The sequence below is a fragment of the Lontra canadensis genome, unplaced genomic scaffold (genome assembly GCF_010015895.1).
Source record: "Lontra canadensis isolate GAN:19392208 unplaced genomic scaffold, GSC_riverotter_1.0 scaffold29, whole genome shotgun sequence".
Classification (NCBI taxonomy): Eukaryota; Metazoa; Chordata; class Mammalia; order Carnivora; family Mustelidae; genus Lontra; species Lontra canadensis.
Genome location: NW_022631023.1, coordinates 8810736 through 8823076, shown reverse-complemented (window position 1 = coordinate 8823076; position 12341 = coordinate 8810736). Strand labels below are relative to the sequence as shown.

The window sequence follows — 12341 nt, the reverse complement described above, 5'->3', positions numbered from 1 at the left end:
TGTTTATAGCAGCAATGTCCACAATAGCCAAACTATGGAAAGAACCTAGATGTCCATCAATAGATGAATGAATAAAGAAGATGTGGTATATATATACAAAGGAATACTATGAAGCCATCAATAGAAACAAAATATTGCCATTTGCAACAACATGGATGGAACTAGAGGGTATCATGCTAAGCGAAATAAGCCAATCAGAGAAAGACAATTATCATTTGATCTCTCTGATATGAGGAATTTGAGAGGCAGGGCAGGGGGTCATGGGGGTTAGGGTGGGAATAAATGAAACAAGATGGGATCAGGAGGTCTCCCATCCAAGTACTAACCAGACCAACCATGCTTAGCTTCTGGAAGCTAAGCATGGTTGGGTCAAGGTCAGACAAGATCAGTTGCATTCTGGGAGGGGAGGGGGAGAGGGGGTTGGGTGAAGTCTGGTGGTGGTATTATGGAGGGCACGTATTGCATGGAGCACTGGGTGTGGTGCATGAACAATGAATCTTGGAACACTGAAAAAATTAAATTTTAAAAAGAAATTTAAAATAGAGCTACCCTGTGATCCTGCAGTTGCACTACTGGGTATTCACCCCAAAGATACAGATGCAATGAAAAGAATGACCATCTGTACCCCAGTGTTCATAGCAGCAATGGCCACAGTCGCCAAACTGGAAAGATCCAAGATGCCCTTCAACAGATGAATGGATAAAGAAGATGTGGTCCATATATATAATGGAATATTACGCCTCCATCAGAAAGAATGAATACCCAACTTTTGTACCAACATGGATGAGTCTGGAGGAGATTAGGCTGAGTGAAATATGTCAAGCAGAGAAAGTCAATTATCATATAGTTTCGCTTACTTTTGGAGCATAAGGAATAACACGGAGGACATGGGAAGATGCAGAGGAGAAAGGAGTTGGAGGAAATCAGAGGGGGAGACAAACCATGAGAGACTATGGACTCTGAGGAACTAGCTGAGGGTTTTGCTGGGGAGGGGAGTGGGAGGTTGGATGAGCCTGGTGGTGGGTATTGTGGAGGGCACGTGTTGTATGGAGCACTGGGTGTGGTGCATAAACAATGAATCTTGGAACACTGAAAAAATTAAATTTTAAAAAAATTAAATTAAATTTTTAAAAAAGATGGAATTGGGAGGGAGAAAAACCATAAGAGACTCTTGATATCATGAAACAAACTGATGTTTGCTGGGGGTTGGGGGTTAGGGATGGGGTGGCTGGGTCACAGACATTGGGAAGGGTATGTGCTATGGTGAGTGCTGTGAAATGTGTAAGACTGATGATTCACAGACCTATACCCCTGGGGCACATAATACATTTTATGTTAATAAAAAGAAGTTTTTCACTTCAAAAGGGATGAAAACCTCCTCCCTGTTTATTTTGCACTTAATTTTTTCTTTGCATTTCAGAATTGATACATGAGGAGTATTAATGTCTAGGACAACACTGTGTATCTTCACCATAAATTTGCAAAAGTACTCTGAGGTGTCATAGGTCTTTTTCCTTTAACATTCTATTTTTTTTATTTGACAGAGAGAGAGACAGTGAGAGAAGGAATACAAGCAGTGGAGTAGGAGAGGGAGAAGCAGTCTTCCCACTGAACAGGGAGCCGGGGAGCCTGATGCGGGGCTCCATCCCAGGACCCTTGGCTCATGACCTGAGCTGGAGGCAGATGCTTAATGACTGAGCCACCCAGGTGCCCCTCCTTGATATTTTAAAGCAACACCTAATTATATAAGATACTTCTTAACTGTGACCTTAAACTGAACTCAAAAAGTGGGCAGTTGAGGCAAATGAGATATGTGACCATTAAATCAAACATTCTGATCAATACCTTAGTCCATAGTAGCTTCATAAACATCCCCTTACAGTCAGAGAGACCTTTGGAATCATGCAGAGGGAGAGCCTTGCCCACAGCCAAGTCTCACCACAGGACCAAATTCTATATTTCTCCTTCTTGAATTTCTCCTAAGAACAGAAGGGGACCTGTAGCCTCAGAAGCACTTTCCCTATGCCAGAAATTTCACCGCCCCTTGGAAGAACCCAACCATTTCCATTCTGCAGAAGAAGGACACATTCCCAAGACAATCTATCTACTCCTTTTATGCCTTTTGAGGTTTTCCCAAATGATTTTGGGTCAACTACCATGAATCTCTAGCCCCCTATAACCCATCACCAACCACCTTTGTTTTGGTGAGCATTTCATTGTAACCTGAACCACCATTTGCCTCAGAGGAGGGATCCTAATAGGGTGGAGCCTAGGTTGGGCTCAGGGTGCAGCTACTGGAGGGACAGACCTGGGATAGTGTTATTTGGAAACCTTCTAGGACATTTGGCCCCTCCTTCTATGGAGGGACTGAGGCGGAGCCTTGGGCACTAAAAGCCACAATGCTGAAGACTAGAACACTTGTCTACTGGCATCTCTGACTGCGCTAGACCTCTGCACCACCACCTTCCGTGTACCCCACAGCACATTCGCTCACCACAGACGGTACTGCTTGCTCTCCTCACAGCCATGTCATTGTCCCAGCGAGTGGCACTGGTGACCGGATCCAACAAGGGCCTCGGCTTCGCCATCGTGCGTGACCTGTGCCGTCAGTTCTCAGGGGACGTGGTGCTCACGGCGCGGGACGAGGCGCGGGGCCGCGCGGCCGTGCAGCAGCTCCAGGCCGAGGGCTTGAATCCCCGCTTCCACCTGCTGGACATCGACAACCTGCAGAGCATCCGTGCCCTACGTGACTTCTTGAACAAGGAGTACGGGGGCCTGGACGTGCTGGTCAACAACGCGGGCATCATATTCAAGCGTAAGGACACAGGAACACTTAGGGCACCAACCTCCCTTAGGGGACCACCAAGGATGGGTTGGGGCTGGTGCCTGAACCAATACTGTGGGGGCCACAGCTCCAATAAGATCTAGAAGGGTCTCCCTACAGAAGGAGGTCATACTGGAGGCAGAGGGAGAGCAGAAGCCTCCGCAGGTTGCAAGCCTTTCCAACCAAAGCACCTTGGTTTAGCCATGAATCAATCTCAGGGACCTGACAGAGATTTTTGTATGTTTCATTTGGTTTGGATCACAGCCATTCAGTTAATGTTTTTCTTTGGTTGTTTGGTTGGGTTTTTAATTAGTTAGTTTGTTTTAAGATTTTTTATTTATTCATTTGAGATCAATAGAAAGAGAGAGACTACAAGCAGGGGAAGGGGCAGAGGGAAAGAGAGAAGCAAGACTCCCTGCTGAGCTGGGATTCTGACATGGGGCTCCAGCCCAGGACCTGGAAATCATGACCTGAACCAAAGGCAGACGCTTAACCATCTGAGTCACCCGTGTGCCCCCTCAGTTAATGTTTAACTTAAATGTAATAAACAACAAATTGCAAAGAGACATACACAGAAATTCCACTGGGCACACTTCCGTTAGCCTCCTGGAATGATGCCAGCTTACCAAGCTACACAGCATTAACGCAGCAGATACGACACACTGGGAAAATAGAGTTCACTAACGCAGACATTAATGAGAATTCGCCAGATTGCATGTACAAAAAACAAATGTTACTGTCACTCATGGAATGTTCTCAGATCGCTATTATTTATTAATGTGTTCTCCTCTTGCCCTAACAGCTGGTGATCCCACACCCTTTCATATTCAAGCAGAAGTGACCATGAAAACAAACTTCTTTGGTACCCGAGATGTGTGCACAGAACTCCTGCCTCTAATGAAGCCCCAAGGTGAGCCTGATGAGGGCCCCAAGCTGTGGTGTTTCGGGAATGATCTGGCCCCTGCCTCTCTGGCCTCATCTACAGATGCTGGCTCCTCTCCCTGCTCAGCCACACCCTGAGCATGATTACCAAGTCTCAACCTGGACAGTGTACCTCTGCCTCAGGACTCACAGTCAGCAGCGTCCTCTGTCTCACTGGTCCTTCACAGCTGGCTCTGTCTTATCCTTCCAGTCATCATTCAAAACTCCTCAGAGAGATCTTTTACTCCCTTAGTGCCACTCACAAGAGAAGATCCCCGAGGATTCCTTTCTGAACCCTTTCTTCTCCCTCTCCGTCTCTCCTAGGGATTTTATCCAGACTAGCAGACTCCACACTCTCCAAACTTCTCAGGTCCCGCTAATATCTGTCACCTACCTAAAACAATCCCAGAGTTCCAGACACACATAGTTCCCTTCCTGCCTCTCCTTCTCCTCAGGATGCCCTCCACCCCTCCCCAAATCCCACCCCTCCAGCACCCATCCTGCACCGCCATCTAAACATTTACATTTCCAAAACACTTATCATTTCCCACACACAACCTGGTCACAAACCGCATCACACTCTCAGCTGTCATTTCTAGATTATTTCAACCTTCCTAAGACACCCTGCTTCTTCAGTCTTTTCCTCTCTGAGTATTCTCTGTACTCTCTGAGGGCTCACTTACTCCCAAAAGATCTTCAGAAGCAAAGCCCAAGCCTGAGCATCACTTGTAGGCATCTCTGTCACCAGACCTGCCAAACTCCAGGCCCATCGACTCCCCTTCCCCTGGTTCAGTGCTCTGCACAAAACAAACTGCCATAATTCCTTGGTTGTCAACTACCATAATACTTAACCCCATGAGAACGTGATAGGGGGAAGCACAGCCCTTTTACTACACTCATTAAGAGGGAAGCTGACACTTTTAGGAAGATGAATATTCTGGCTTGAATTAAAAACATGCGGGTACAGTTGACTCTCGGTTCTGCCCCCAATTCCTCTTCTGTCCTGGAACGCTCTACTACTTCTTCTAACATTCACTGGCTTCACTGACATCTCAAAGGGCAGCTCTCAGATGTCACCTGACTCCTTTACTCACCACAACACTTGAGTGGGATGGAGTTCCTTGTGCCACCACACATCCTACAGGTATTCCCTTAGAAGGCGAAAATGACTTCTGGCTGAGAAATTCTTCTCACCTACCGAGCAGTGTTGGTGCTTGCTGTGTTGGCCTTGGACCAGAATGAGGAGGGAGTCCTCTTCTGCATTTGCTAAGGCAGGCTCTTATCAAACAGGTCTTGCCTCAGGGAAACTGGACTTCATGGACAAGGAAATGCAAGCTACATTCTCAGTGTGGAAGCAGGGTTTTCTTGCCTTTGGAGGAGTTCTTCCATTATTTGGGAGGATGCCAGCCACTGCAGCCATGTTACCAGGACTCTACTCTCTTTGGGAACACTATCTGGGAGAAATCCTAGCTAGGATAACCGAAAGCAAATAAATGCTGTCCCTTCTCTCTCATACTTCACAACCTAAGACATGAAGGATAATCTTGAATGACTTCACCAGTTCTCTGTGGGTGCTGAACACATTCTGGAGCCCTGTGTTTGATCTGTTTTTTTGTCATGGAAGGACAAAATGAAAGAGAACTCTGAGCCTAAGGACTATGAGGGATAGCAGATGTTGATTTTTCTTCTTTTTAAATCCTTCCTTCAAAAAAAGAGTTTTGCTGAAATAATTGAGCCAAAAAAATAACAATACTAATAAGAGGTGCCCACCACCTTCTTGATTGCCACCACCAGGCAATCAGTATCTAGGCCATGTACATCCCATCCCACATTCCATGGCTTTCCCATCCCATCCTCCAAATTCATATTCCTGAATTTGAAAGTAATTAACTGCTGTCTTCCCTTTTCTCTTTAAATTATAATATGCACTTATTGAAGACCATTTACTACTGTCTTTCCCTTTTCTCTTTAAATTATACTGCACATTTATTTCAAAAAGATATTAATGTATACTCATGTCTAAGGAATCAAGCAAATGTTTGAAATCTGAAAATTCTTGTTCATCAGATATTAGCTAAAGTATTAGGAGGAAATACAGACTTGTCAATGCTACAATTACAAAGGAAACCTTAAAGAAGAAGTTCTCAACCATCATTTGAAAAGCTGCTTTGCTACATCTAGTACTCTGAAAAACCACTAGAGGAATTGGGTGGGAAAATTACAGTACTAAAGGTCTCTCTCTCTCTCTCTCACACACACACACACACACACACACACACACACTGCCATATTGTGATTCTAGAAAGGACAAGAGGCTGGACATTTCTAGATGTGATGTGCTAGACATTTTATATCTTGTCCCCATTCAGAACATGGAGGAATAATGGATTTCAAGATCCATTATTGGCAGACTGAGGTCATGTGCCATCCAAATTAATAGTTCTTCTCACTACTCAAGGTCCTCAAGTTTTACCCAATCAAGGAAGAGAAACAGAAAATAAAAGGACATGGCTTCTTTGGAGCTAATGTTCCTCATTGCAGGGCCCCCAGGCACCTCAGGGAAAACCACAAGAGGCACAGTTTAAAACCGTGAAGTGTTTTGTGAAAATCTCTTATCATCCAGACACTTAACAACTGCTACCCCTTGATATTAGAAAAGATGAAACTTCTAGGGAAGGTGATTAATTTAGATCATCAAAGGTCATGAGAACTAGCTGTGAACTTACTGCCTGTGAATGGCCTTGAGAATCAAGTAATGCACTTGAAGTTGTGACCCCTGAGGAGATGATGTCTAAAATATCCAGATCACTATGGCTCTGCTTTAGAACAGTGAGATTTGGAGACTGGGAGATTTCCTAAAAATACACCCCTGGTCACATACAAAGTAATGGTCTGGATAAAGTGTAAGCCCAACATACACCCCAGCCTCACCAGTGCAAGGGTCCTTTCTAACTTGGGGGAATGTGCTTTCCACAGTGATTATGAAAGGGCAATGGTTTTATACACTACCTCACACACAGTGTCACACATTCACTCAGATCACTCACACTCACATACAGTCTCTCACAGACACACATACACACACACACACACACACATCTCACACACCCACATGCCCTCACACAGCCTTATCACAAGGACATCAAGATGCCCACACAGTTCTTAGAGCACAGGTGTGTGCATTCTAGTTCAGAGTCCCTGAAATGACTCTTGAAAGCCATGAGTAGACTAGAAGACAAAATTGTTTGGATCAGAGTCTTTGATATGGAAGCTCCACAAGTTATTTTTGTTTCCTGCCCCCACTGTTTCATGTCCTGAGCTATCAGTCCTGAAGGGTCTATAGTCTCACCCAGTTCTATGGAGAAGCCCCGGGTGGTCACTTTGCCCCCTTGCAGAATGTGGTAATTGGGTGGGACAGGCTTGGGGAAGAGAGACTGGTTCTAGGATCCACATCTAGGAATTCACCTACAACAACCTTTGACTCCCCATCAGGTTTCACGCCTAACACAGGCCAATATTTTCATAGCTGATTCTAGACTTCCTGAGATAGACAATATGGAATAGAAAACAAGGCATCACCTCATTACAAACAGTCTACAGAAAGTTAATAGAGTTTTTCCATCTACTATCTCCACTACAGGTACATGAGAAAATGGTCCTGAGCCCCTGTGAGTAAAGGCAGCTGCCTTTCTGGTATACCAGTTACCCAGTGTGGGTCCCTCTGTCCCATCTTGTCTTATTTTTGCACTTTTGAATCATGAATATGTATTTTTCCTATTGTGAGACAGGCAGACAATATTTTTGAAAATAAATCTAGTGGTAAGTAATATATATCTGAGAAGAACTCACTAAAATTTTTTTTAATTTAAATTATAGTTAACATATACTGTAGTATTGGTTTGAGGAATAGAATTTAGTGATTCATCGCTCACATATAACACTCAGTGCTCATCCCAACAAGTGCCTTCCTTAATGCCCATCACCCATTTAGTCTATCCCCCAACCACCCCCCATCAACCCTCAGTTTGTTCTTTATACTTAAGAGTCTCTTATGCTTAGCCTCCTCTGTTATCTTATTTTATTTTTCCTTTCCTTCCCCTATGTTCATCTGTTGGGTTTTGTTTTTTGTTTTGTTTTGTTTTGTTTTTTGGTATGAGTGAAATCATATGACACTTGTCTTTTTCTGACTGACCAGTTTGGCTTAACATAATACATGCTACTTCCAACCACGTTGTTACAAATGGCAAGATTTCATTCTTTTTGATGGCTGAGTAACATTGCTTTCTATATATATGTATACCACATCTTCTTTATCCATTCGTCAATTGATGGACATCTGGACTATTTCTGTAATCTGGTTATTGTTAATAGTGCTGCTATAAACACTGGGGTGCGTGTGTCCCTAAGAATCAGCATTTTTGTATCCTTTGGATAAGCACATTTAGTAGTGCAATTTCTGGGTCATAGGGTAGTTCTATTTTTAACTTTTTGAGGAGCCTCCGGACTGTTTTCCAGGGTGTCTGCACCAGTTTACATTCCCACCAACAGTGCAAAAGTGTTCCCCACTCTCCCCATCCACAGGAACATCTGTTCTTTCCTGAGTGGACAATTTCAGCCATTCTGATGGGTGTGAAGTGGTATCTCATTGTGATTTGGAGTTGTATTTCTCTGATGATGAGTAATGTTGAGCATCTTTTCACGTGTCTGTTAGCCATCTGGATGTCTTCTTGGGAAAAGCATCTATTCTTATCCTCTGCACATTTCCTATGGGCATATTTATTTTTGCCATGTTGAGTTTGAGACTTTCTTTATTGATTTTAGATACTAACCCTTTATCAGATATGTCGTTTGCAAATTTCTTCTCCCATTCCATTGGTCAACTTTCCATTTTGTTGATTCTTTCCATCTCTCTGCAGAAACTTTTTATCTTGATGAAGTCCCAATTGTTCATTTGTGCTTTGTTTCCCTTGCCTCTGGAGATGTGTCTAGTAAGAATTTGCTGTGGCTGAGGTCAAAGAGGTTGCTGCGTGCTTTCTCCTCTAGGATTTGGATAGATTCTTGTCTACATCCAGGTCCTCCATCCATTTTGAATTTATTTTTGTGTATAGTGTAAGAAAGTGTTCCAGTTTCATTCTTCCACATGTGGCTGTCCAGTTTTCTCAACACCATTTGTTGAAGAGACTCCTTCATTTCCATAGGATATTCTTTCCCGGTTTGTTGAAGATTAGTTGACCATAGAGTTGAGGGTCCATTTCTGGGTTCTCTATTCTGTTCCAATGATCTATGTGTCTCTTTTTGTGCCAGTACCATACCGTGGATGACTATAGCTTTATAATATAGCTTGAAGTTCAGAATTGTGATGCCTCCCACTTGGCTTTTCTTTTTCAACATTCCTTTGGCTATCTGGGGTCTGCTCTGGTTCCATACAAATTTAGAATTGTTTGTTTTAGCTCTCTGAAAAATCTGGTGTTATTTTGATAGCGATTGTATTGAATATGTAGAGTGCTTGAATAGTATAGACATTTTAACAATCTATGTTGTTCCAATCCGTGAACATAAACTGTTTTCCCATTTCCTTCTGTCTTCTTCAATTTCTTCCATAGTGTTCAATAGTTTACAGCAGTACTCATTAAAACATTTGAGAAATAGGTTCCATTAACCTGACACTTAACATCTTGTAGGTGAAACAAAGGACTAGAGTAAAGGACCCCTTTCTTAAAGGTGTTCATCTTAGAAGACTGTTATATTAAGATAGTTTCTATCATTAATTTTCATTCTCTCTAAACACCACTTCATGAGAGTCAGAGTGCCAGTCATTCTCTCTTCCACTGAACTTTCCTGGCACTGCCAATCCTTAGTGAGAGGGAGCTTAGAGTTAAGTGACAATGACTGTCCTTCCTGGATATTTACATTAAAAAGGAGAGCTTTCTAATTTTCTTGAATCTCTTACTGTTGGTATGATCTCATAACCTTTCTCTTTTTAATTTTATTTATTATTTGTCAGAGAGACCACAAGCAGAAGAATCAGGCTCCCCACTGAGCAAGAAGCACAATGTGGGACTTGATCTCAGGACCCTAGGATCATGACCTGAGCTAAAGGCAGACACTTAATCGAATGAGTCACCCAGGTGTCCCATCTCATAACCTTTCTATAATGCTGAAAATACTCATTTAAACATAAAAATAGGAACACCTGAGTGGCTCAGTGGGACTAGTCGTCAACTCTTAGTATCATCAGCTCAGGTCATGATCTCAAGGTTGTGGAATTGAGTCCTAGGTCAGTCTCTATGCTCTGCAGAGACTCTTCTTGGGATTCTCTCTCTCCATCTTCCATTGACCAACCCTACTCATTATTCCAGTGCTCTCTCTCGCTCACACTCTCCCTAAAATAAATAAATAAATCTGTAAATAATTAAATAAATATATAAAAATAGTAAACCATTTACTTATACATGTCAATACAAGTTCATAATATTCTCAAAAAAGAGTTAGTAAGAAGTATGTCATTGCTTTATACTTTTAACAGCTTTATTGAGATACAGTCCACATATTGCACACTTCACCCATCTCAGATATCCAACTCAGGGGATTTTAGTAATGGGCAGAGTTGTGGAACCATCACTGCTTTAAGACTAGCAGCACACTGTCATCAGCCCAGCCCATTCCCCTGCCCCAAGCAACCACAAATATATTTTCTGTCTGTACATTTCCTTTTAGAATACATACATGTACAGAATCATATAGAATGGTCTTTTGTGACTGCCCTCTCTATTTCAGATAATGTTCTCAAGGTTTACTTATGTTAGCATGGACTTCATTTCTTTTTATACCATCTCCTTAACATGTCACTTTCCTCTGCCCCTTTCCATGACCATATTGCCAGGCACTCTGTCACTGCTCCCAAGATATGTAATCCCAAACCTAGAGAAAAAAGCATGCAACTCAGCCCACTGAGGTGATTTGTTTTTACCTGGTCAGCCCAGAGTAACAGCCTCCCTAACCCAATGCAGTCTGCTCACCTTCAAATGCCATCAGTAAACTGATTGGCCATTTCTTGGTTAATAGACACTTGTTAATAGAGGACTATACAAGTGACCACAAGATCTTCAGGTGGGCCAAGGAGGACCTATAAGGAAAAGCGGTTCTCTAGTTATAACTTCAGGGAGTGCCTCCTTACACTCTGCTTAGCATGTTCCTCTACAAGGCATGATCATTTCTTTATGGAACATCTGGGCACTGCCCAGTCCCAGGAGGTCATTTTCTGACATCCTCTGAGACATTATGGGTAAAACAAGGTTCAAAACTATATCATGTCCTTCGTTTACAGAGGCAGTCTTCATTAACACTCATAGCAAACTGGTAATTGGCTCCCAAATGAACAAAATACTAGCAATTTTGGTATTTATCACTCTCAGGCATGCCATTCTTCATGACTCTTTGTGTTATATTTTAGGCAGGGTGGTGAATGTGTCTAGCATAATGAGCTTCGTAGCCCTTCAACATTGCAGTCCAGGACTCCAGCAGAAGTTTATGAGTGAGACCATCACAGAAGAGGAGCTGGGGGTGCTCATGAACAAGTTTGTGGAAGACGTAAATAACAGGGTGCACAAGGAGGAGGGCTGGCCTGATATACAAGAAGTCCTATATGGAGTGTCCAAAATGGGCATCATGGTCCTCTCCAGAATCCATGCCAGGAAACTGAGTGAGCAGAGGAAAGGAGACAAGATACTACTGAATGCCTGCTGCCCTGGGTGGATGAGAACAGACATGGGTGGACCAAAAGCCATCAAAAGCCCAGAAGAAGGAGCAGAAATCGCTGTCTACTTGGCCCTTTTGCCCTCAGATTCTGAGAAACCTCAGGGAGAGATTCTTATAGAGAAGAAAGTAGAAAAATGGGGAATCCTCTCTCAGTTCCCTTCATGGGTCCCAATTTGATATCTGCCATGATTTGACCAAAACAACTCTTACACCATCAACAATAGCCTTACAAAAAAAAAAAAAAATCACCATCCCTATCGGGTACTCACACTGAATTGGCTACTAATTCTGTAAAGTCTTCTGAGATATATTCTGTGATATAAAAGAAAAAGTATGACTCTGGGAAACAAACTGAGGGTTTCAGAGGGGAAGGGGTAGTGGGGATGGAGTAGCCAGTGATAGATATTAAGAAGGGCATGTGTTGTGATGAGCACTGAGTGTTATATGTAACTAATGAATCATTGAACACTACGAAATAAATAAATAAATAAATAAATAAACTTTTTAAAAAAGAGAAAAAGTAGAATTGATGTCAATAATGGATGAACATCATAGATGAATAAACAATCTAAGTGCCCATGTGTACAAATTGTTTCATGCCAACAAGTCTAAAACTCCAACAGACCCTAAACCATGTCAAGAGAAGGGACAATTTAACTCAAGGCTTTGTAAACATCAGTGAAAGAGCCAGATAGTAAGTATTTTTGCCTTTACAGGCCAATGGTTTCTGTTGGACTAACTCAAACCTGCTGTTGTAGCTTGAGAGTCACCACAGATGATATATTAATTCATGAAGGGGGCTGAATTTCCCTGCGCAGCATACTTTATCAGACTCCAC

General features: G+C 42.6%; 1 protein-coding gene across 1 annotated transcript; it reads left to right on the top strand.

Moving 5' to 3' along the window:
- The first annotated feature begins 2448 nt into the window (after positions 1–2448).
- On the top strand, positions 2449–11748 carry LOC116872251 (carbonyl reductase [NADPH] 1-like). The gene is made up of 3 exons (XM_032865364.1): positions 2449–2815; positions 3627–3734; positions 11199–11748. The coding sequence occupies exons 1-3, from the start codon at positions 2527–2529 to the stop codon at positions 11678–11680; spliced, it is 879 nt and encodes a 292-aa protein (XP_032721255.1). The 5' UTR covers positions 2449–2526; the 3' UTR covers positions 11681–11748.
- The last annotated feature ends 593 nt before the right edge of the window (positions 11749–12341 follow it).